Genomic DNA, 26816 nt, shown 5'->3' on the forward strand with positions numbered 1-26816 from the left:
TGGTGGGATTGAAAATGTTACTTCAAATTGTTTTTTATTATTTGCTCTTTCAGTACGAACTTTGTTGTAGAACCCCTTATTTACGTGTGGTAATAAAAATTCATTTAGACAGAATTAAGCACATTTAAAATTACGTGAACTTAGTCAATCCTCTCATGCTGATAAATTCATATTAACTGATCAAGAACATTTAGTTGAAAATTGTATAAATTAAATTTTTTAAGTATTTCGGCCTTGGCACACATTTTCTAAATGCAGTGGTTTTTTTTAATAGTTACTGAATTCTTTCCCGGCATTAGCTATGGAACACAAGACTGTCTCTGTTAGCAGAAAATGGTTAAATATTGCCAAGCCGACCTGAACGTTTAATTATCATTGATAAAACACACTTCACTATACGTTTAAGTTATTTACTTTAGAAATTGAAAGAACCAACAGATTGTTAAACATCAACGTTAACTATCCGCCTATGAATGCACAAATGTGAAACCAGCAATAAATTCCGTCAGTCTCAGGATTGCTGTAAAAGAAAAATATTTTCGTAATTCACTGCTAATTTTATCTGCTCCCGATTTACGGGTTTGGTTAATTTTTCTTGGCGGAACAATTTTTTAAATGTTCCGCCGCTGCAAATCGTTCGGTCGCGGCACAGCCCAGCAACACCAACGATAATCGCTAAAAATGCTGAAAATTCTTTAAAGAAATATTATAGATGACATGGGCAAGCTAATTTACATTAGTAGTACACAATTTTGATAAATTATAATGTATTTAGACCACAACAATAATTCAACTTACATTAGTTAGTAATTTCTCCTCTAATGGCGGTTAAATCTAGATACAGACAAATGAAGTCTACTCATTCATAAAATGCTACGTCACGGGTTCCTCTCTCTCTCAGCTCTCGAGGAAGACGACCAAGAATGCACACTATGTATTCCTATTTATACCACTGAACCGTTAATGTCTCTTTGCAATCTTACAACATTACTCCCCTCTGTGGCTGTATTTTACATTTTTGTTATCACAGATATTGACATATTTCGTAATTACATTATGAGTATAGAAATATTACAATCGTAAATACATCGAGAATATTATTATAGAAAATATTACAATAATAACAAATGTCCTTTATACAAAATTAAATAATATTTTTTGTTAAATAATTACAGTATGTACAAATTGCTTCATAGCGGCGTATATAGTACAATTAAATTTTAGTTTATTAATAGTGTGTGTACTGCCAGGGAACGTTACATTGCCCCCTGGCAGCATTTGGCAAAGAGTTTCTATACTTTGACATAATGGTGCCAGTAACGTTCTTTACAATTCTGTATTTTTTTTATGGAATGGCTCTTTTAATTAGTCCCAGGGTTATATATGTTCATGGCTCCCCCATTTGGGCGAAGGCAGGCAGGAAACCTGGGCAAAACTGTGCCGGAGCCCAGCCATCCCAGTTGGTTCATGATTAATCTTGTCTCTTTAACAGTCATTCTTTTGGATTGATTTAGCAGTTTGTCATCAACGTTTACAAAATATCACAGTCACATAAAGTTCAGCGGAAGTTTGTTGTGTGTGCTTAACAACTCATAATTATCATTTTTGCGATATGCTGCGAGGTCACTTGTCCTACGATATATCACTTGGTTTTTTGAAATCATTTAGCACAACGTCACTTTTCATAATGTTCACACTACCTACGTGTTACAAATCCATTTCCTACACTTGTTAGTGTTCATTTTCTCTCGTCAATTTACGGGTATACATAATAAGTGTTCAATGTTTGTCAAAAATCGAGTTCATTGACATGTTATGCAGTGTGTGTAAATATTTTGGAATATGTCAATAATGCTGTAGTTGGTGAGCGGTGCGGAGTGATTGTTGAGCTGCGCTCGGCGCGGCGCGTCGGCTCCGTATAGGTCACCGCCCCCTGCACGGAGAGGCGTGTGGCTGTCTGGTCTGCTACGGGCTGCTGCGGCCGCTGCATGGCTGAAGTAGCCGGATGCGCGTTGTATATCAGCTCGCCCGTGTGACATTTTCTTGCAGTGCTCCAGCAAACATGCAACAAGTTTACAACCAGTGTACTATCCTTATGGGCATTTTTCCTGCTGTGGGAAAGAACGCACACAGTTATTGGCAGTTATTATTCAGTAGGCCTTCACTAGTCTGGTTTGCACTATGTTTCGTTGTCACAGTAACACGTTTTATGGGCACACAATATTTTTTCACCATGTCATGTCTTGTCATTAGTCACACGCAAGTTTTCACCTTAGGACAAAATGTATCTCTGTAGTCAATGCGCTTTCCTGGCGTCCCTTGACACACAAAGAGTTATAGTTTGTCACTAGCTTGGTCCACCGTCTGTTATCGGCTCACTGTTCGTGTCGTGCTAGTTCCTTGTCCACTGCACACACAGCGATGATACAGTTTCTTATTGCTTGTTCAAAACAACCTCGTGACGTATTGCTGCAGGTTTAACAGTCATCGTCTGTCTCTGCCACACAGTACTGCACTTTTGTTTAAGTTTTTTTTCAGTTACAATGTCCGTTGTGCAATTTTTTTTGTAACTGCACATTCGTAACTTCTTTGTTCGCTCTTTACCAAGGTGTGTGATAATTGCGTACATGGTAACAAATATTAAAAATTCGTATTAGTTTGCCCAAAAATCATCTATATTTATGTTCGAGTAGATTTTGTTTGTGCATTCCAGCCGGATTCAGGCATATTGTTCAATAACTCCTTTGAAATTATGTCTCACTTTACTTGCAAGGTCCTACGTAACTACAGTTTAGTCTCTGTAGGCTAAAATTGACTTGGACTGTATCAGGCTAGCTCTTTTTACTGATTGGATCTGCACATGCTTCAATTGAAGCTTCTTTGTGCGTGACTTTGCGTTACTTAAATTTGCAATAAGTTTGCTTCCCATGGTGCCCTCGGGTCACTACTGTGTGCATTACTCTCTTTGATAATACTGGTTGAAAATAAATTTCTCAGGTTCTCATATTATTGATATTATTCTGGGTTCGAATCTGTCAATCTGACAGCTACACATATATACATATATATGTATATAATAGAAAAGATTGTACCAAGAAATATTTCAAGTTTGACACACATATAGAATATTATGCAGTACACAAACTAATCACTACTAAAATGTTCCTCCTGACTGATCTCTGTCACAATTTAACACTACAAATAATTGCACTAATCAGGTTATCTGTGCAGACATTTACAGCATGTTTAAGCTAACACTAATTAAAAGGAAGACATAGCACAGATAATGATAAACAAAAGAGAAAGTCAATCATATTCTTATAACTAAATACTTCTACACTAGTACATTATCTCTACAGATCACACATCATTAATGTTCATTCATTTTCAAAAGAATGGTGTACCTTTTTTACACATAACACATAGGACTATTAGTCATTTACTGTAGGAATATTTTCACATCCTTACGCGGATACAGTCCCCGTACTCTCCCTGAGTGGGGATCTGCTAAGAGATAGCTACTATTTCCTTCTTGGACCAAGGAATGGAGTATGAGGCTCGACAGTAGGTTTTGTGAGGCTTCACCTCGATATTGTATTGATATTCCTTAACAATTCCTGGTCGTTCTGAAAATACATCTGCATAGTTAGATAATAACTGTACCAAATCCTGCTGTTGCATTGAGTTCAAATTTTCGGACTGTGATACTTTGTTCACAAGTGTGTCCACATTTGCTTTTAATTGTACGTCTGGATAATAGAGATTTTGTCCTAGAGAATGATTGTCTAAATGTAGTATCCACTGATTCCTACATTTTATGTTAATAGCATTACAACTAGGCACAGGTACCTCTTCAGATATGAGCATGGACAATTATATCCTCCTACCCGTGTTCATCAAACTTAATTTTCCCCGAGAAAGGTCGATTACTGCGTCCCTTTCTCTCAAAAAATCTACCCCCAAAATGCAGGCTACCTTTAAACCCTTTACTACCAGGAACGAGCACGCTATGGCTTCTCTCCCTATATACATCTCTACCCGCACTTGGAGTTTAATTATTTGTCGCTGTGCACTGATGACTCCAGAGACTTTGCAATTGTTCACAGGAAAAGGCAGCATACGCTTTTCTTTCCCCAGTACTCTGAATAAGTCCATACTCATGACACTGACAGTAGCACCTGTATCTACGATTGCTTGCACATCAATATTGTTAATTTTGATCTCTATTATCACTTGTACTTCATCTTTGTGCTCCTTTATGCACGTGGGTGGTTCAGTTATTAATTCATGTCCCATCTGTACCCCGTCATTATACCTGAGGATACAGATTTCCGATGTTTTGTTCTGTGTCGGGCTGCTCTCACTCCAAACCTCAGCCGACGATGGAGAGCGTATCTCGGCTGAATCTAGTTTGTGGGATTATTACTGGTGGATGGGTGTGGCTGCTCTGTGTCGCTGACCTCCACTATGTGAAAGTTATGTTGTGTCGGCCGCCACGGTTGCGCAATTGGCGCATTTTGTGGTGGCGGTCGGTTATTGTCATATCTTTCACTGTTTTGCCGGTCCGGACTGGGCCTCTGGTTCTGTGGCCATCTACTATTGCTTGGTGGGCATGTTTCATATCGGTCATCGGACCTCCTTTTCCGGTCATTATTCACCGGCGGACTATTGCCGTTCCGGTCTCTACCTCTATTCCTGTTTTGTACATAATCTTGTCTCCTATTGTTACCTCCGCCGTTTCCATTACTTGGTGGAGGCGTGTTATTTCGACCATTTCTGTAACCGTTTCCGTTACTTCTAGCCTGTTCAGAGGCTGTCTTAACATCCTCCTGAATCAGGTCAATTGAGTCCAGAACAGACAAGAAATGTTCCATGTCGTTCTCCGGTACGTGTATAAGTTTTTCCTTTACGTGTATCGGCAAGTGTGATTTCAAAAGTCTGATCAAATCCCGGGAGGAAATCTGCCCGTCCCAGTAACGGGTCTTATTAATGTATTTCTCAAAATATTTTCGCAAATTGCCTAATCGTGGAGAATACGGCTCTGGATTATATACCTCTTTCCGTATTCTCTCCTGAATACATGTTGACCAATATTTGGCCAAGAATGCCTTTTCAAATTGCTCATATGTATCGCAACTGTCAGCTGCTTCGGTTGCCCATAATGCAGCATCTCCTTGTATGTAAGACATAACGAACTGTATTTTCTGTGTATGACGCCAAACGTTAGGCAAAATGTTTCTAAATCCCTTGATAAATACTACAGGGTGAACAGATTTCTTCTCCGTTGTAAAGATCTGAAACTGTCGGTTTTTAATCAGGCTTTCTTCAATCACTATTTTGGAGTGAAATTTGTTTGTTTAGCTAACATTAATTGCCTGTTCTGTCTCGCAGTCGCAATTTTTCACTGCTGTATTTATATGCCTATCATTGTTGGACCTGGCTGGCGTGACACACGCCTGTGCGTCGCCGTGCAACAAGCTGTTTTCCAGCTGCGCAAGACGGCGGTTGATATCCCGCTGCCACAGCGGAATGTCGGTGTGCACCGCCATTTTTAGATCCTGCACTTCCGCACTGGAGCCCAAGTCTTTGACCTCAATCGCGGCGTGCACCTTCTCTATTTTACTCGTAAATTCGTTTTCAATTTTGTGCACTTGTTCGGACATTTTCTGCTCAATTGCTTGACTTGTGTCAATTTCTAATTGTTCCATCCTGTTAGCCATTACACTGATTTCATCTACGATACTGGCGTTAGCCACCTGGATATTATCTACTCTTTCGCTCAGTTCTTGCACCGCTTTGGGTATGGTTTCATAGTTTTGTCTCAAACTAACAATCTCACTTTGCATAGCTTCCAAAGATTGCATTAACTGCAAGTCTCTCTCATGCTGGTATCGATCACGCTCTGCTTGATTAGCATCACGTTCAGTTTCTCTATCGCGTTCTGCTTGCATACGTGCAAATTCAGCTACCAATCTCTGGTCACGCTCTGCTTGTTCACGCACAAACGTAGCTTGGAAATTGAGCATGCGCTCGAACATAACTCTTAATGATTGCACTTCTGACACCTCACCACTCTCTGGTCCGTGCCTAGTGCTTGTAGGTGGCACAGTATTTCTATTATCAACTGAATCTCTGGCTGGCAGTGGCAACATTTCTTGCCCTTCTGCCCCCAGATTCTCACATTGTACTTCCTGAACTACGCCACTAACATTACTTTGTGCCTCACTTTCTAACACGATATCACTGCTTGCTAACTGTTGTTCATAATCCATGTTTATATTTTTCTGACTCCGCAATCTAACCATAGTCAACAAAAGTAACAAAATCTGAACTAAATATCCTAACACACTCAGGTTTCACTGACATAATCACACAAGAAATGATGATTTGCTGAAACACACTTATTATATACTACGATGACTAACTACTCAAATGTCCTGTTATTAAAAAAAAGAACATTAACAACAAGCACATCACTAATTATCCGAGAACACCGCACTGAGGCTACTTTACTACCCACAGGACAACTACACTGTAGCTTTACCTTTTGGTGATCTATCTTGGGTGCAGCTGCCCCCTGGTATTGTGGTAGGTAATTAATTTTTTGATATAATGAGCTCTGTTCTTCAGCTTGCCTCTGGGGATATAGTGTTCTCATGCAAAAAATCATATACAGGTATTACCACACAATATTGGTTAGGCAGTACATACAATACATGAAAAAATTATTAATTGTTCTCCAACAAAGTTCGACTACAATAATTCCCTAGTTATCTCATGGGTATTTTGTGGCCACTGCTTATTCGAGCCCCACGTTGGGAGCCAATTTAATGAAATTAATAAAAAAATAAATATATAAAATAAAATGAAATGTGAATTGAACTCAAAATGTTGGGGGGATTGAAAATGTTACTTCAAATTGTTTTTTATTATTTGCTCTTTCAGTACGAACTTTGTTGTAGAACCCCTTATTTACGTGTGGTAATAAAAATTCATTTAGACAGAATTAAGCACATTTAAAATTACGTGAACTTAGTCAATCCTCTCATGCTGATAAATTCATATTAACTGATTAAGAACATTTAGTTGAAAATTGTATAAATTAAATTTTTTTTACGCATTTCGGCCTTGGCACACATTTTCTAAATGCAGTGGTTTTTTTAATATTTACTGAATTCTTTCCCGGCGTTAGCTATGGAACACAAGACTGTCTCTGTTAGCAGAAAATGGTTAAATATTGCCAAGCCGACCTGAACGTTTAATTATCATTGATAAAACACACTTCACTATACGTTTAAGTTATTTACTTTAGAAATTGAAAGAACCAACAGATTGTTAAACTTCAACGTTAACTATCCGCCTATGAATGCACAAATGTGAAACCAGTAATAAATTCCGTCAGTCTCAGGATTGCTGTAAGAGAAAAATGTGTTGTTGTTGTGGTCTTCAGTCCTGAGACTGGTTTGATGCAGCTCTCCATGTTACTCTATCCTGTGCAAGCTTCTTCATCTCCCAGTACCTACTGCAACCTACATCCTTCTGAATCTGCTTAGTGTATTCATCTCTTGGTCTCCCCCTATGATTTTTACCCTCCACGCTGCCCTCTAATACTAAATTGGTGATCCCTTGATGCCTCAGAACATGTCCTACCAACCGATCCCTTCTTCTGGTCAAGTTGTGCCACAAACTTCTCTTCTCCCCAATCCTATTCAATACTTCCTCATTAGTTATGTGATCTACCCATCTAATCTTCAGCATTCTTCTGTAGCACCACATTTCAAAAGCTTCTATTCTCTTCTTGTCCAAACTATTTACCGTCCATGTTTCACTTCCATACATGGTTACACTCCATACAAATACTTTCAGAAATAACTTCCTGACACTTAAATCTATACTCGATGTTAACAAATTTCTCTTCTTCAGAAACGCTTTCCTTGCCATTGCCAGTCTACATTTTATATCCTCTCTACTTCGTCCATCATCAGTTATTTTGCTCCCCAAATAGCAAAACTCCTTTACTACTTTAAGTGTCTCATTTCCTAATCTAATACCCTCAGCATCACCCGACTTAATTCGACTACATTCCATTATCCTCGTTTTGCTTTTGTTGATGTTCATCTTATATCCTCCCTTCAAGACACCATCCATTCCGTTCAACTGCTCTTCCAAGTCCTTTGCTGTCTCTGACAGAATTACAATGTCATCGGCGAACCTCAAAGTTTTTATTTCTTCTCCATGGATTTTAATACCTACTCCAAATTTTTCTTTTGTTTCCTTTACTGCTTGCTCAATATACAGATTGAATAACATCGGGGAGAGGCTACAACCCTGTCTTACTCCCTTCCCAACCACTGCTTCCCTTTCATCTCCCTCAACTCTTATAACTGCCATCTGGTTTCTGTACAAGTTGTAAATAGCCTTTCGCTCCCTGTATTTTACCCCTGCCACCTTTAGAATTTGAAAGAGAGTATTCCAGTCAACATTGTCAAAAGCTTTCTCTAAGTCTACAAATGCTAGAAACGTAGGTTTGCCTTTCCTTAATCTTTCTTCTAAGATAAGTCGTAAGGTCAGTATTGCCTCACGTGTTCCAGTATTTCTACGGAATCCAAACTGATCTTCCCCGAGGTCGGCTTCTACTAGTTTTTCCATTCGTCTGTAAACAATTCGTGTTAGTACTTTGCAGCTGTGGCTTATTAAACTGATTGTTCGGTAATTTTCACATCTGTCAACACCTGCTTTCTTTGGGATTGGAATTATTATATTCTTCTTGAAGTCTGAGGGTATTTCGCCTGTTCATACATCTTGCTCACCAGATGGTAGAGTTTTGTCAGAACTGGCTCTCCCAAGGCCGTCAGTAGTTCCAACGGAATGTTGTCTACTCCGGGGGCCTTGTTTCGACTCATGTCCTTCAGTGCTCTGTCAAACTCTTCACGCAGTATCGTATCTCCCATTTCATCTTCATCTACATCCTCTTCCATTTCCATAATATTGTCCTCAAGTGCATCGCCCTTGTATAGACTCTCTATATACTCCTTCCACCTTTCTGCTTTCCCTTCTTTGCTTAGAACTGGGTTTCCATCTGAGCTCTTGATGTTCATACATGTGGTTCTCTTATCTCCAAAGGTCTCTTTAATTTTCCTGTAGGCAGTATCTATCTTACCCCTAGTGAGATAAGCCTCTACATCCTTACATTTGTCCTCTAGCCATCCCTGCTTAGCCATTTTGCACTTCCTGTCGATCTCATTTTTGAGACGTTTGTATTCCTTTTTGCCTGCTTCATTTACTCATTTTTATATTTTCTCCTTTCATCAATTAAATTCAATATTTCTTCTGTTACCCAAGGATTTCTACTAACCCTCTTTTTACCTACTTGATCGTCTGCTGCCTTCACTACTTCATCCCTCAGAGCTACCCATTCTTCTTCTACTGTATTTCTTTCCACCATTCCTTTCAATTGTTCCCTTATGCTCTTCCTGAAACTCTGCACAACCTCTGGTTCTTTCAGTTTATCCAGGTCCCATCTCCTTAAATTCCCACCTTTTTGCAGTTTCTTCAGTTTTAATCTACAGGTCATAACCAATAGATTGTGGTCAGAGTCCATATCTGCCCCTGGAAATGTCTTACAATTTAAAACCTGGTTCCTAAATCTCTGTCTTACCATTATATAATCTATCTGATACCTTTTAGTATCTTCAGGGTTCTTCCATGTATACAACCTTCTATCATGATTCTTAAACCAAGTGTTAGCTATGATTAAGTTGTGCTCTGTGCAAAATTCTATCAGGCGGCTTCCTCTTTCATTTCTTAGCCCCAATCCATATTCACCTACTACGTTTCCTTCTCTCCCTTTTCCTACACTCGAATTCCAGTCACCCATGACTATTAAATTTTCGTCTCCCTTCACTATCTGAATAATTTCTTTTATTTCATCATACATTTCTTCAATTTCTTCGTCATCTGCAGAGCTAGTTGGCATATAAACTTGTACTACTGTAGTAAGTGTGGGCTTCGTATCTATCTTCGCCACAATAATGCGTTCACTAAGCTGTTTGTAGTAGCTTACCCGCGTTCCTATTTTCCTATTCATTATTAAACCTACTCCTGCATTACCCCTATTTGACTTTGTGTTTATAACCCTGTAGTCACCTGACCAAAAGTCTTGTTCCTCCTGCCACCGAACTTCACTAATTCCCACAATATCTAACTTTAACCTATCCATTTCCCTTTTTAAATTTTCTAACCTACCTGCCCGATTAAGGGATCTGACATTCCACGCTCCGATCCGTAGAACGCCAGTTTTCTTTCTCCTGATAACGACATCCTCTTGAGTAGTCCCCGCCTGGAGATCCGAATGGGGGACTATTTTACCTCCGGAATATTTTACCCAAGAGGACGCCATCATCATTTAATCATACAGTAAAGCTGCATGCCCTCGGGAAAAATTACGGCCGTAGTTTCCCCTTGCTTTCAGCCGTTCGCAGTACCAGCACAGCAAGGCCGTTTTGGTTATTGTTACAAGGCCAGATCAGTCAATCATCCAGACTGTTGCCCTTGCAACTACTGAAAAGGCTGCTGCCCCTCTTCAGGAACCACACGTTTGTCTGGCCTCTCAACAGATACCCCTCCGTTGTGGTTGTACCTACGGTACAGCTATCTGTATCGCTGAGGCACGCAAGCCTCCCCACCAACGGCAAGGTCCATGGTTCATGGGGGGGAAGAGAAAAATATTTTCCTAATTCACTGCTAATTTTATCTGCTCCCGATTTACGGGTTTGGTTAATTTTTCTTAGCGGAACAATTTTTCAAATGTGCCGCCGCTGCAAATCGTTCGGTCGCGGCACAGCCCAGCAACACCAACGATAATCGCTAAAAATGCTGAAAATTTTTTAAAGAAATATTATAGATGACATGGGCAAGCTAATTTACATTAGTAATACACAATTTTGATAAATTATAATGTATTTAGACCACAACAATAATTCAACTTACATTAGTTAGTAATTTCTCCTCTAATGGCGGTTAAATCTAGATACAGGCAAATGAAGTCTACTCATTCATAAAATGCTACGTCACGGGTTCCTCTCTCTCTCAGCTCTCGAGGAAGGCGACCAAGAATGCACACTATGTATTCCTATTTATACCACTGAACCGTTAATGTCTCTTTGCAATCTTACAACATTACTCCCCTCTGTGGCTGTATTTTACATTTTTGTTATAGCAGATATTGACATATTTCGTAATTACATTATGAGTATGGAAATATTACAATCATAAATACATCGAGAATATTATTATAGGAAATATTACAATAATAACAAATGTCCTTTATACAAAATTAAATAATATTTTTTGTTAAATAATTACAGTATGGACAAAGTGCTTCATAGCGGCGTATATAGTACAATTAAATTTTAGTTTATTAATAGTGTGTGTGCTGCCAGGAAACGTTACAAGCTTCAATACAGACTATTCAGGAAAATCAAGAAACAACATCGGAAGACGGACGAAGGAATAATATTAACTTGCTGGTGAAGATTCGCATCAGACAAGAGAAGGTTACCAATAGATCAAGAATTATTTAATGGCGGACGGCAACTAAATCGAGTTTGAAGAATTCTGAGTTGCTATTTGTACTCTTATTTACAACGGATGAGCGATGGAAGCAAGAGTATAACGGCAAGTGCAATCAAAAGTGAAATTTTATTTCTCAGCAAAGTGGTAGGTGTATTTGGGTTGCGTTACATAAATGGCTGTGGTGAATTAACGAACCTGAATTAATGGCTACTGTGTGGACTGTAGTATGCAAAGGAGTAGTTATAAGTGTTTAATTATTTGTGGGGGCCTTAAAATATAAAGGTGCACTTCCCACCAGCAAATATAATAATATTGGTGGTGGTCGCTGTGAGAAGATATTGTAAACATTTGTATTTTTCACAAAATACCTCATGAAGTTTCTTTGACTTATAAAAAACGTTTAAATTACATCGAACTATTGTTTGATGTGAAATCTTTGTTGTTTAAATTTTTAAGTAAGTTTTATTAAATAGGAACTGGAATATGCCACTCTCTTTGCAGCCATCTCAGATCAGTTAAGCCAGTACAGTGCAACGAGTCTTGCTACGGCCAACTGTCGTCAGCCAGAAGTAGAAGAACCTCAGATTCACAAGAGTAACGTCAGCCGCACAAAAATAACGCCGCTTGCTTACTACAAACGTCTGTGGTTTTTATGTCGAGCAAGTACAACAAAAAATTATTAAAACACTGTGAAGTACTAGGATTAACTCAATAAGAAAAAGCAATTTCTGGAAGTAAGCCTGTGAACTACTGCATTCTTTTACAATATTAAGTTTTTTCGAGTGTTTCCCTAAGGACAGTATGTCATTTAGGTTGCAGATAGATTTATATCATTTCAGAATACACGCATCCAGTCAAAATCCTTGTCATTGATCATTATTACTCGATGAACTTCACTTAATACTCGTGCACAATGTATTTTTCAGACAGTAATCATTAATGTTTGTTTCTTTTGTGATCACGATACGAATGCGACAGATTCGTTTAAAATGATCTACAGAGCAAACTGTAATCCAGCATTACCAACACTCATCACCTGAAGAAAAGAAACAGGAGAAAATTATATACTATGTATAGCTGGCTGATTAGCTGGACAGGAGTAAAGCAGTAACGGCACTGGACGACAGCAATTTCACTTAGCAGAATAAACATTGAAATACTAAACCAGTTTGAGTGCAGAGATAAAAGCCTGGTTATGCTGACAGTAAAAACCGACCAGAGCAGTAGCTTGGTACCGAATGGGGCTTTATGTTTATTTGATAAGACGGCAGAAATGAGTCTTTTCACATTTTATCACCGTTTTATCCGGCGACCGTGGTGCAGCTTGTTGCTATGATCATAACAAACAGCATTCTTTGAATACGACGTTGCGTTTAAGCGGAAGTTTATGCCTACTGTAGTAGTGGCGTTGTGCAGACACCATTAATGTCAGAATGGTCGTCTCAGGATGGTGTCTGCATGACGATGGGTTGTGTACTACCAGCTACCTAGTGGTCGTGGAACCAGAAGAGCTCAATTAGCAAAACATTCTTTATTCAACAAGACGATTGTACAGAGGTTGACGACAGCGACTCGGTGGCGTGAGTAGACCTCCAAGCAGTGGTTGGTAACTCAGAACAGTACACAGCGGCGAGCCTGGCAGCGACATTGCGAGGACGCCGGGTTGTAGAGTTGCCTCAGCTGTTCAGCAGCAGCTGTTGGGATCATGCGGACGCGAGGCTGACATCAGGTGGCCAGCAGGCGGCAGGTTTGTGTTGGACAGCTGACTGCTCCGGCCGTCAGTCAGGTTCATGCCGCACTAGTGAGCAGACACCAAACCCAGAACCCCTTGAAGATGTCCAGAGATTGAATGAAGACTCCCCAAAGATGCTCCTTGCTTGGTGGCAAGGGCTCAAACCTCCGAATCATCAGGTCTAGCACCGTCTTGTAGACAAACATGACGAGGTTAGAAGCAAAACAAGTCTATTGGTCCACATGGGACTGAAGGTGGCATGTAGCATGTCTCGGCGTCAGCGGTAGAAGAAGACATGGCACTGCTATGATCCGAGCAGCGTGTATTTATAGCGGCTCTGTCCAGCTTTGCTGTGGATGCGTAGCAGTGTTGAACTACAGCATGAAGAAATTCAGCTTGACAGTACGGAGACTGGGGTCTTGTACTATGCTGTTTTAGCAATATTATAGACCTGGTGCAAGATTTCATATGCAGTTTTCTAGTCCATGTCTGCATAGAATGTGAAGTCTGGACTGAGGGGTATTGCCACAGGATTCCTCCCTTCTGCGGAAAATTTGGTCCACTGCAGCTAAATCAGTGAATCGCTTAAAATAACATACTATTGCTTATATTTTTACACCCTTATTTACAGTTTATGCTCTGACCGTCTTTCTCCTCTTTGTTCACTCCGTTACAAATGGTTCAAATGGCTCTGAGCACTATGAGACTTAACATCTGTGGTCATCAGTCCCCTAGAACTTAGAACTACTTAAACCTAACTAACCTAAGGACATCACACACATCCATGCTCAAGGCAGGATTCGAACCTGCGACCGTAGCAGTCGCGCGGCTCCGGACTGAGCGCCTAGAACCGCTAGACCACCGCGGCCGGCTCACTCCGTTACACAGTGTATAGAAATTGGTGCTCATACCTCAGGAAAGACCCATTTGGTCGGCATGTAGTGGATTGGAAGTTCAGGAGAATGAATTGTTCTCTGCAGTTGATTTGCATATGCTATGCAAGCAAGGACCAGGATGAAGATGGTGTCCAAAAACGAGATTCCTGTTACCATGGCCCTTTGATGATACCATGGCAGTGTAACTATCACAGCAGGTCATATCAAAATCTGCTCTCTTTGGCATCGCTGGTGACATCAGCAGGAGGGTTTTCCTATCTGGTGTAACTGGGTAGATATTCTTCATTCTAACATGTAAAAATTTCCCTAAAATGCACCATTTTAGAGGATACAAGTGATTCACGTAACATTTGTAACTGGCATCAGTACCTACTGCTGGTAAACATACTATCATGTGGAGGAGGGTGTGATCAGTGTTGACCTCTACTGATGTGATATGGTACTGTAACGACAACGTTTCTTTTTTTTTTCCTTGGGTATAATAAATTGCAGCGTAGCTAGCATTTTATCTCGTGCCTCACTCAGACCAGCCCAAAATTGATTTGGCTGTAGCAGGGTAGAGGTTAGCTGTACATCTGTCAATGGTGTATAGCTTCCTGTACCTCAGCATGGTTATCATCTACACGATCGGCAAGAGCGCGTAAGAGCCCTAACATGGCCAACAAGATATCCAATAGGTCCAGCTGGGTATGCAATCTCATAAAATTTCGATTCAGTTAACACGATTTTGTCCTTACATAGGGATTCAAATATATTCTTAACTCCAGAAGAGCCTGATATTATTTAATACCCCATATTAGAGCTTTGTCAACTGGGTAGGATGCTGTGGTGCCTTCAGTTTCCCTCCGTACCTGAACAACGTACGACTACAGGTTGCGACCCAGGAACGACAAAATATGGAAGTTAGGGTCTGGCCGTGAGTCGTGCGTGGATAGCTAAAGCAGGCAAGGTGACTGCTCGCGTAAAGCGGGAAATCCAGGCTTGAGTCTCGATCTGGCACAGAATTTCACTGTCGTTTTTTCCTTATATAGCTGATGGTTATTCGTATTTGCAACTGTGAATACATTTCATGTACCCTTCTGCAGCTATAGAGATGCAGCAGCACCAGTAACGCGATGCTCTTCATGGCCATTTCTGCTGTTGATGTTACCTGAAGCAGTGAAGCATCAATCACTCTACCTTCTTGGATTTTAATGTATAAGGCAATGTGCACTATCTGCTCTACCTGCTGTGTTGTCTTTCTCTTCCTACCGCCTACTATCTTTTTTGGGAAGAGCACCAGTAATGGCAGATGAGAGTTCAGCACAACCCAAACGTGACAAATACGACGGATGTTGTGGGCTATAGTACGAGTAGGAAGTTTTAGCTTCACATTCATTGGTGAGATCATTTCAGATGCATGATATGGGCCTTGATAATGAGTGAACAATTTCTTTGTCTCTCTGTTTTGCGTCTTGGCTTGTTAACATCATCCATTGACATATGCAATATTCAATTAATTTTACTTTGCATTGGCCATTCGACTCTGACGCTTGAGGGCCCTTGTCTTAACTTTTTGAACTTCCTTTCATTCCTCCTGCAATATTCTTGCAGAATTCTGTGCCTACTCCCCATTGACTCCTACTCTACACTTCACTATCTTGAATAGTGACAGCATTTCCCAGCCCCATACTACCTTGTACGATGATAGACCCGTACTTTAGCGAAGCATAGTATTACACCCTGTGACTAGGAATGGTAATGGTGTATATAATGAGTATTACATAATGACTTAACATTTTCCTTATTCTGTGACGTTTTCTTCTCAGTTTCACCTGTGAATGTAAAGCGTTTGTAGTTAACTCATTAATAGGAACAAATGACAAAGTTGTTTCATTAACTTTGAAATGAAATTGGTGCCCAGATCCATAATTAATGTCTCTGGAACATCAGATTTCGACAACCAATTATTTACCATGGCCTGATGAATTAGGATAGCCACTGTTTACACATACTGCAAAAAGTGATCAGTTGTTGTCTGTAGACAGCGATTCCCCGCTGGTGTTTTTGCAAAAGGACCTAAGATGTCTTTAACAGTCGTTTTAAGTGGTTTACTAGCCTCCAGTGATGTTTGTAGTGGAATACGCTTATGGCACAATTCACCTCACCGTGCAAACTGTACACAGTTCCTCACCTGTTATGCCATACCCTGCTTATAAGTTTGCCACTGGTACCGTTCAGCTACATACCATTCTGCGGTTTTACGAACCTCATAGTCCACTAACACATGATCAAGCGACTAACTCAATCCATCCTTCCAGAAAATGGTCGGAACGACAGCATGAGAGCCGAATTCTGCTTTCTATAATAATTCTCTGTCATGCACAATTAACTTGGCCTCATTGCAAATAGCTTACAGTCCTCATTATCTGATTGCATTTTCTGCCACTCTGTGGCGCTATAACCTACTCTTCATTGCACACCTGCCCTTCTGCTGAGGCCAACTGTATTCCCAGAGCTCTTGCTGGATGGATGGACCGCCTCAGAATCTAACTCGCCAAGCTTCAGTGCCCAAAACTTCAATCTTAATAGCCATTTTAATGCTATGCAATCGATTATTACTTTAAATTTCATACCATATCAATAACATCAGAAGTACTCGTATGTTATTCATTTCTTTCTCTGTCGTAGAATAATCTGCTTCTGCCTTATTTACATGATGTGAGACATACACCACTGGAATCGATGTCCTGTCTACTTCTCGACTCAGTGTATAGCTAAAGTACCAGATTACTCATATTGCCTGCAATGTAAGTTGTTGTACACTGTGATGCAAGAACAGCAGTGGTACTTCTGGAAGACTGATGCTTCCATTCTCTTAGTCTCTTGCATAAAGTTTCCTTATTATTGTTATACACATCAGAGGAGACAGTGAAAGCTTTCGTGGTGCAAGCGCATTCTTATTAATGTTAGTGAGTGTGGTCTATCAACTGTCTAACCGTATAAACTACCTCTCGGTACATTCATTCACGAGGTACAGAAGTTTACAGACGGACAGTAATGGAAAAAAAAAGAAGTGAGGAAGGAAGTTTAGGGTTTAACATCCCGCCCCCGGTAGCTGAGTGGTCAACGCGACAGACTGTCAATCTTAAGGGCCCGGGTTTGATTCCCGGCTGGTTTGGAGATTTTCTCCGCTCAGGGACTGGGTGTTGTGTTGTCCTAATCATCATCATTTCATCCCCGTCGACGCGCAAGTCGCCGAAGTGGCGTCAAATGGAAAGACTTGCACCAGGCGAGCGGTCTACCCTACGGGAGGCCCTCGTCACACGCCATTATTATTATCCCGTCGATATTGAGATCATTAGAGATGGAGCAAAGATCTGATTGTTTAAAGGATGAGGGAGGAAACCGGCCAAGCCCTTCCAGTGGAACAATCCCGATATTTAAGTTTAGCAAATTATGAAAATCATGGATAACTTAAATGTGGATGACTGGACATGGATCTGAACTGTCGCCCTCCTGAATGCGAGTCCAGTGTGCTAACGATTGCGACATTCACTCGGTGATAGTACCAGATTCGTGGTAAAATGCGTTGAATGACCTTTTACCTTTTTTTGTGAGAACACGCACGATATAAATTATTCAAAGACTATCGAAGGGTATGAAAAGAAGCATGCTGGAAGTTAGAAGAAGGAGCTATATAAGCTTTCTGGTGAGTATTCGCAAGAGAGAAGAAAGGAACACAAGAGATCAAGAATTGGTTAGTCGTGGACAGCAGCTAAATCGAGTCTGAAGAATTTTTAGTATCGATTTGGACTAGGGTTCAGCCCGGATGACCAAAAGAAGTGAAGGAAGATTATAATGGCGAGAGGAGATACAAGTATTGTTTTATTTGTCAGCAAAGTAAAAGGTGTAGATTGTAGACAGACACTAGCAAATGAGAGAACAATTTATCATCAGAAGTAATTATTGCACTGACTTCAGTATGCAAATTAATATTTAAAACTGTTCAGTTATTTGTGAGGGCATGGTAGGTGTTTTGTGAAAGTTGTATAAAAATCTGCACTTTAATTGTGCAAATGTAGTAATAGTGCGATTGCTCATAGTTAGAAAACAAACATTTCTGTTTTTCATAAGATACTTCTTCTGAATCAATTCTGAAGATTTCTCTGACTATTTTGAAACTTTTAAAGCACAGAGATCTATTGTTGGGGAGAATCTTCACCGTGTAAGTTGAGAACTGCATATTATTAAACTGCAACTAGATTAGGCTGCCATTTGACAGCCATCTCAGAACAGCTACAGCAGTGCACTCCAACGAGTCTTGCACAGTACCCTACTACTGTCAACTGTCTTTTGTCAGAAGTAGACGAATCTCTGATACCAACGGAAAAATGCTCCCTTCGAAGCACAAAAATTATGCTCGTATTTATTAAAAGGCTCTGACTGAAAACTGGGGTACCAGCTGCCTCATTCTACCCACCTCAGCCCCTTTAAAAAAATATTCGCGCTCTTTTTAACATGCAACTCACCTCGTAATCTCACAAGTTGCCCTATCTGTTATTCACTCACACCCGTTAGTCCATCGCTGTAAATCTTTCATGCACATCCACTCGTAATGGCCCATTTTCAATCACTCATTCGGCTGAACTCATTGTCATTATCTCTTTGTGGCTCTCCAACTGTCAGTGCCTCTTGTCTTACAGCCAGAATCTCCTTAGTTCTGTCTCTACTACTGCGGCTGGGGTTCGGTCCACTAGTGACAACGAAAATATAGTAAAAAACACTTTTTTGGTGGTTTGAATAATAAACTACATTTTCACCTCACGTCGGATTTTACGTGCGTGATTTACATGCAGAAGTAGGGTAAATTTGAACCTCTGTATCTAGGGAACGGAGAAAGATATTTGGAAAATTTTCAAGGTTGTTCGAGACCGGAATCTTAGGAGTACACCGAAAAAATTAAAACCATTTTCTGCGTGCAGTCGTCTTGGAATGCGGTACTGCGGATTGGTCCACTGCTGACGGCGAAAAAATGGTGAGGAATGCTTTTTTGGGGGTTTCCTTATGAACCGTCCATGAATTTATGCAAATGGATCTTCATTCATTCATTCATGCCCGACAGTTAAATTAAATCATGGGTCTGTCGCAGGTGTACTCGTCATTAGTCAATGTATTTAATTTTTACGTCCACATTTTACGTGCACATGAAGGGTAACTTTACACCTCTGTATCTGGGAAAGTGATAAAGATAAGAAGAAAATTTTAAAGGTTGTTTGAGAACTGGATCTTAGAAATATATCACAAAAAGTTCAGCCGTTTGCTGTGCATAGCCGCCTTGGAATCCGCGACTGGCGTCTGGTGCCAATAGATCACGTTTCCAATTTTTGAAAACTACAGGTGATATAATTTTGACGAATTGTACTCGAAAAATTTACGCAAATGCATCATTTATTCGTTCATCACTGGTATACTCATCAGTTAACATCAGGGGATATCACTGATGCAGCCTTCAGGACTAATCATCAGTCAATTTATTTAAAGGTTTTATACACTAAGTTTTCGCTTTACATCGCATTTTACTTGCTTATTTTACGTGCATAAGCAGCGTAACTTTGAACCTCTGTATCTTGGAAACTGGTAAATATATCAAGAAAATTTCCAAGGCACTTCGGGATCGGGATCTTACGTGTATATTGTAAAAATTTCAGCCATATACCGTGCATAGCCGTCTTGGAATCTACAGCTGGGTTTCGGTCCACTAGTGACAACGAAAATATAATAAAAAAACACCTTTTTGGTGTTCGCAAAGGAACCTCACATAAACTAATGGTGCCTCCTCAAGTACCGTCAAACCCACTGTAGACCATATCAAATGTGAAAGGAACCAACCAATTTGCGCCATTTTCCTAAGCAGGAGGAAATGTGTAACATTAATACTTTGACCCTGTACTGTAGGATAGTGAGACTAAGACGATCCGTCTGCTAGATAGACAAATCGTCCCTGGCTCAAGGGCTGTATGAAACACTTTTAAACCTACCTTTTTATCACCAATAGAACCTGAGGCATGATCACCGAAAATCTGGTTTTCTGGGGGGCGTTTTGCAACATATGCTGCCGCATGTATACCGATATATGTCTGACGGTAGCCACGAAACAATAACACCGCTTACAAACTACCAACTTATGTCGCCTTCATGTTGAGAAAGTATATCAAATTATTAAAACATTTTGGAACAATGCGAGCAATTCAATAAAGAAAAGCAGTTTACTGAAGTGAGACTGTGAACTATGGAACACTTTCACATTAATAACTATAATGGAGTGTTGCAGCGCGGACAATACGTAATTTATCACAGATTTATATCACTTCTGCGTACAAGTGTCCAGTCAAAATCTATGTAATTGATCACTATTATTACACTGGTGTCCAAATTTAAAGCAAAAAACCGCTATTTTCCCGACCTGTGTCTAACTAACGAAATGTCAACCAGATGTCCCTACAATCGTGCTCTGCACGGAAGATGACATTTCGGTCAACAGGCAGGGCGCCTATGAAACGAGGAAGTGTTTTCCGGGTATCCACAATCGCTGTGTTCACAGTCACAGATGGTGCGGTGTGGAACAGAGAAAATGACTGCCAGACTCTCTGCGGTGGCGCAAATTAATGTAGCCCAATGGCTTAATGCAAATCGTTCTGTTGTTTCTTGGACGTGGCGACAGTTCATAGAGGCCGAAACTGTATCCCGAAGACCAAGCCAGGGCCGACCACGTGTGACTTCAAAAGAGAGGATCTTTGTTTGGCTGTAAGGGCACACTACCGCCTTAGTACTACACCGCAACTGGCATGTGAGTTCGCAGCATCCAATGGACGTGTTTTATTGAGGCACACGGTGTGCAGAAGGCTTCCTCAGAGTGGCCTTTATTGTCGGAGACCCACTGTATGTCGCCCTCTGACGCGTCTTCATAGAAGGGAACGTCTACAGTGGAGTCATCAACATGCCACCTGGGCGGTCGAACAGTGGGCCATTGTTGTTTTCACAGATGAGTCTCGGTTTAATCTAGGGAGTGATTCTCGATGGATTAGCATCGGGAAGGAACGTGGAGCACGATTTCCGAAGCCAAACACCGTGGAAAGAGTCGATTATCGAGGAGGATCCCGAATGGTGTGGGCGTGGGCAGGGATTATGTTTACCACTCGAACTCCTCTTCATGAAACTGTACTGCTGAATTGGCAAGGTCTAACTGCTGTCAGGTATCGTGACGAGATCTTCGACCTCACAGAGAACGAGTGGTTAATATTTTCTTGGAAACGGAACATACTGCACGCCTGGCGTGGCCTGCTCTCTCTCCCGGTTTGCATCCCATAGAGCGCGTCTGCGCTGCACCAGGGAGACGACGTCCATCGCGTCACCATCCACCAACCACTCTCCAAGACTGCGAGCAGCTCTGCAGGAAGAATGGGCGTGAATGGGCGTTATTGCCTCAATGTGAGACTGATGACATTATTCACAGTATGCCCCGTCGTTGTCAGGCCTGTAGTGCTCCCAGAGGTGATCACACCCCATCACATTAACCAGTTGTCGGAATGTGTGTGCAAATCCGTTAAGTTGTAAAAAACGAAGAACATTTTTTTTAAGCGTTATGCGTGTTACAGTTGTTTAGGTTCCGAATTTTTTTACATTGTTTCTACTTTACTATTATTTGTTTGTAATATTTTTTGGAAAAATGAAAGCAACTTTGCAAAATTTGCGTTTGTTGCTTTAGTTTTGGACACTAGTTTAGATAAAATTCACTTCATATAAGTTTACTGTGTGTCCTTTAGACAGTAGTCATTAAAGGTTGTTGCTTTTATGATAATAATAGGAATACGTTAGATTCATTTAAAATTAGAGGCAGAAGAAACGGTAATCTGACGTTATAAACACTCATGTAATTATTACTAAACTTGTATTCCGATGTAATTTAACATATACACCATGAATTATTCAGTTAATTATTATTGTTTTAATCGTTATTGTTTAGTTAAAGTCCTATTTGTCTTGACTGTGGGCGTGAATGTGTGTGTGTGTGTGTGTGTGTGTGTGTGTGTGTGTGTGTGTGTGTGTGTGTGTGTCCTTCAATATGTGAATGTGTTGTCTATGTCGAATGGGTGATAAGGTGCAGCAAACACAGAAATTTGTTTACTACGTACCTGTATATATTGGTCGATTGGCCAGACGGGAGTAAAGAAGTGAGTATATTGGATAACAGAATTTCCTCCGAGCAAAATAAACATCGAAATGCTAAAACAATTTGGGTATAGAAGTAACAGCCTAGTTAAACTGACAGTAAAAATTCTGTAAAGCAGTGGCGTGGTAGTGAGAAAGCAAAGATCTGTAATTTTATTTGGTAAGACGGCAGAAACGAGTCGTTCCACGTTTCACATTACCATAAATAAATCACTACGATCATTATATCAAAAGTTTCAGCATCAATTCCATTTCGTCCTGACACAGCAGGCAGCTCATGGTTGTACAAAGATAACTAGCTATGTTTATGTCGTATACTAGCTGTACGCGGCCAGGCTTTTATAACGTTTCCACTTTATTACATATATATTATATACACATCAGATGACGTTCCAGTAGGTATATAAGATAAGTGAGTATTCGAATGCAGTGTTGTCTCCAAATTTCAAATCAATCTATGAAGAGTTTTCTGAGATGGGAGATTCTGAAGGTACGAACATCTACTTTTGTAGTTATATAGTAACTGAAAATGTTCCTAATCGCAATGCTCCGAAAGGTTTTGACCGAAGGCTTCGAAATTTTGACACAAAGTGCACTGGACTACTATTTTTTAATGTATGTAATATATAAATTTTCTTACAAATTTAATAATAGGGAAATGTTGTTGGAAGAATGTTAAAAAATTTGTAGAAATAGGTGCCTAAGAACACGTCTCATTAAAATGTAACGTTTTATCCAAATTTCAAAGCAATCGGTCAAGAATTTTCGGAGATAAACGATTTTAAACAAAACAACATTTACATTTTTATTTATATAGATGTAGCGTGTTGTTTGCCCACAAATGTTAGTTTCCAAGCGGTTTTCAATTTAGTCTTTTTTTTAGCTAATTACACCTTGTTACTTCTTTTACTTAATATGTTTTATTTGGTCACAGGCCCAGGAATATGTAACAGTGGATATAGATGCAGGAACCTTGAAAGGTTCTAACAGAGCAACGTATACGAACAAACCCATGTACAGCTTCGAAGGTATCCCATATGCAGAACCTCCTGTCGATGATCTCCGGTTTCAGGCAAGTATTTCGAATGATTTACGCTGCTTACCATTTGACTTCAAGCTATCTTACGTGCGGACAGCTAAATTTTGTGTGTTGAGTAGATAATTTGAGTACAATTAAATTATTTAGATGTTCCTCTTCCTCAGTGGACTGTTCGCGATGTGATTGACCATTGTATGTTCGGTTAATTAAACAGTATTTTCACGTGTCACGTGCATTGGTCAGATTTCAGTCATGTCTGCTTCACTAATTGCGTAGTCCAGCGTTATCATAATGCCGTGAGAATTTATACTGATGTTGAGAGCGATGGTTTCACGCAGGCTCATTCGAGCTTCATAGTATGCACATTGTAGAAAAAATGGTAAGGCTTTTATATGAATCTACCGATTTAGACAGCTAAACATATCAAAACTGTTATGCAAATCCCAGAGTGCCATTTGAACGAAAGCTTTAGAAATGAATGTCACCTTTATGAGCCAAAGAGTAAAACGCAAGTGGATGGCATGCTTAATCTATCTAACGATTCTGATAAGGATCAAATTCTTTTCGAGTAAACGTCTACCAGATTTCGACGTAGCATGGAGCTGCAGTAATGATATTAATAAGAGTAAATGTATGTAGAATTTCCTCGTTCCGAAGTTCTGAATATTGATTCAATACCACGGTCCAAATGTTGCAATAAAAATGCCATGAATGTTTCATTTTCGAGGCTTCGATAAAATTACCCAAGCATTGCCATCCCCATCATCAACACAATGAATTTATTTTGCTTATACCAGACAAGTTAAAACCGAGATCTCGCCTTTCGCTGGAAGTGCGCTATCATGTGCTCCATAACGAGCAGCTTTCAAACACATTAAAAGATTCAGTTTGTTTCGGGCCCTACACATTTCCTTCCAAACTCTACAGAGGCCGATGACGGCGGGTTCCAATCTGCAATAATGATTTACGCTTTAGAATACAATAATGATTTACTCTTTAGAATGGGGCTGCGACCACGGAACTACTTGCTGGGAAAATAGTATAAATAAAAAAAATTGGTAACAGCAGACTGTAGATTTGGAAATGCTGAATCCTCTAAAATATTTAATGAACTGCGCACCCTCAGATAAATTTCTCTTTCTAAAACAAGGGAGAAGATCGGTATCTACTTTTCGATTCTGTATTTAGCAATATGACCAACCTTTATAAATGTTTCTGTACCAGGTTCTGGTAGAACAAGCAATTCAGATTAGGATAATAGTTGTGTCAAGTAATCAATGCCGTGACAGCTTTCCTAGTAGTATAATTTCATTCTCTAACAGTGTGTCGTTTTAGTGAATTTTTTAGAGAAAAATCAGCAGTTAAAAGTAACTGAGTCCCAAGAAATCAATCAATAGTAAAATACATAAACAAACAATAATATCACAATTCATTTTGTGCACAGAGCTCGCGACGACCTAAATCACTGTCCTCGGTTCTCCCAGCCACTTCTCGCAACCAAGAACGACATACGGGCTTGGTTTCCTAATTGTGACACATATAAATACATTACTCTTCACACACACATGCGCACAACGCACCATCAACTACATACATGCACGCACACAAACACACACACACACACACACACACACACACACACACACACATTTCCTGCAGAAATGAATTCCAATTTCCCCTTCTGACCACGATTTTTGAAAAGTTCGTCACGGTTATCAGGAAAATATCGGAATTGAAAATCCCATCCAAATTATTAGAGCTTCAGTCTGGAACTGCGTGACCGCTACGGTCGCAGGTTCGAATCCTGCCTCGGGCATGGATGTGTGTGATGTCCTAAGGTTAGTTAAGTTTAATTAGTTATAAGTTCTAGGCGACTGATGACCTCAGCAGTTAAGTCACATAGTGCTCAGAGCCATTTGAACCAAATCATTAGCCATTGGAATCTTTCTGCAAGAGTCCGAGATTTCTGGGATATTAGTGTGAAAAGAACAACAACCCGTCTCGGTCTCATGAGGTCCATTTTCTCTTTCTACAACCACACCAGGTTCAGATGAACGATCAAGAAAAGGAATTTACCATTCACTCACACGTCGGGTTATAGTTTCATGTTCTGGAAATGGAAATACCGTAAGCTCCAGTCATGTCCTGGGACAGGAAACAGACACGATTTTTCGAAGAACAATATCACTCGTATTTAAGTACAAACTATTTACAAATGCGAACAGCTGTATTCAGTTTGGTCCTTACACGCTTTTCATTAAAAGTTAATGCCTAAATTTCTTTTAAAATACATTTAAAGTTTCTCATTAACGAAGCTGTCATTTCCATTACTTAGCCACAGCTCATACACCAATTGTCCAAAAAGATCCGAGACATTTTATTCCTGGCGTATTATCGACTCTAGCACAATAACTATGGCGACAGCTTGAAGTAACTTATGTAAGCAGTAGGTGTGCATTAGACCAACCAGTTGTCACTATGAACCGTTAAATAGTGGACGTGTGGCCATAGTGTGTCAACGTTGTTGTGTAACAAATTACAGTGCAACAACAGGTCAACAAATGGTTCAGATGGCTCTGAGCACTATGGGACTTAACATCTGAGGTCATCAGTCCCCTAGACTTTGAACTACGTAAACCTAATTAACCTAAGGACATCACACACATCCGTGCCCGAGGTAGGATTTAACCTGCGACCCTAGCAGTCGTGAGGTTCCGGACTGAAGCGCCTAGAGCCGCTCGGCCAGCGCGGCCGGCGACGATTTAACAGACGCTTAAGGCAATGTAATGTGCAAGTTAAACAACATCTCAAACAAAGAATTTCGGACAGTTTCACATGGTTGTACGAAAGTTCTGTGCATTGTACTCAGCCGGGGGAAGGAGGAGTAGCGGGAGGGACTGTGCGTAACACGTCAAGCATTAAAAGCACCATCTTAACTCTTCTCTATTTTTTATTAATGCATTCTCAAAAGTTCCAGACTGACGGGGAATGAACACCATGAGGAAACCGAAGTCATTTTAAATTGTACAGGCTTTTGAATTCGCTCTACTTAATTTCTTCGCCCGGAGTGCTCTGGGCTGGCATGACGTCTGCAGCAACACCAATGTAGACGCGACACTAAACTAAAGGAGTGAAAATATTATCTGCTTGTATTATCATTTAAATTCTCGTCCTTAAATAAAGATTCTCGAATACCCAGAAAAAGAATAAGAGTTTAAAGAACATATGAGTGAACTGAAGATTGAGTAATCGTTTGGACCGTCCTTCAGTCAATTCGTCCGTCTTAGTTAGTAGCCCGGATAAACTGAAAGAACCAGAGGTTGTACAGAGTTTCAGGGAGAGCATAAGGGAACAATTGACAGGA

General features: G+C 40.2%; 1 protein-coding gene across 1 annotated transcript in view; it reads left to right on the forward strand.

Moving 5' to 3' along the window:
- The window catches only part of LOC124776614 (esterase FE4-like), a 219884-nt gene that overhangs the window by 128685 nt on the left and 64383 nt on the right, over window positions 1–26816 (forward strand). Inside the window, exon 4 of the mRNA XM_047251697.1 lies at window positions 23348–23485. Coding sequence (XP_047107653.1) covers window positions 23348–23485 — 138 coding nt within the window. The remainder of the gene's footprint in view (window positions 1–23347; window positions 23486–26816) is intronic.

The sequence above is a fragment of the Schistocerca piceifrons genome, chromosome 2 (assembly GCF_021461385.2).
Source record: "Schistocerca piceifrons isolate TAMUIC-IGC-003096 chromosome 2, iqSchPice1.1, whole genome shotgun sequence".
Lineage (NCBI taxonomy): Eukaryota > Metazoa > Arthropoda > Insecta > Orthoptera > Acrididae > Schistocerca > Schistocerca piceifrons.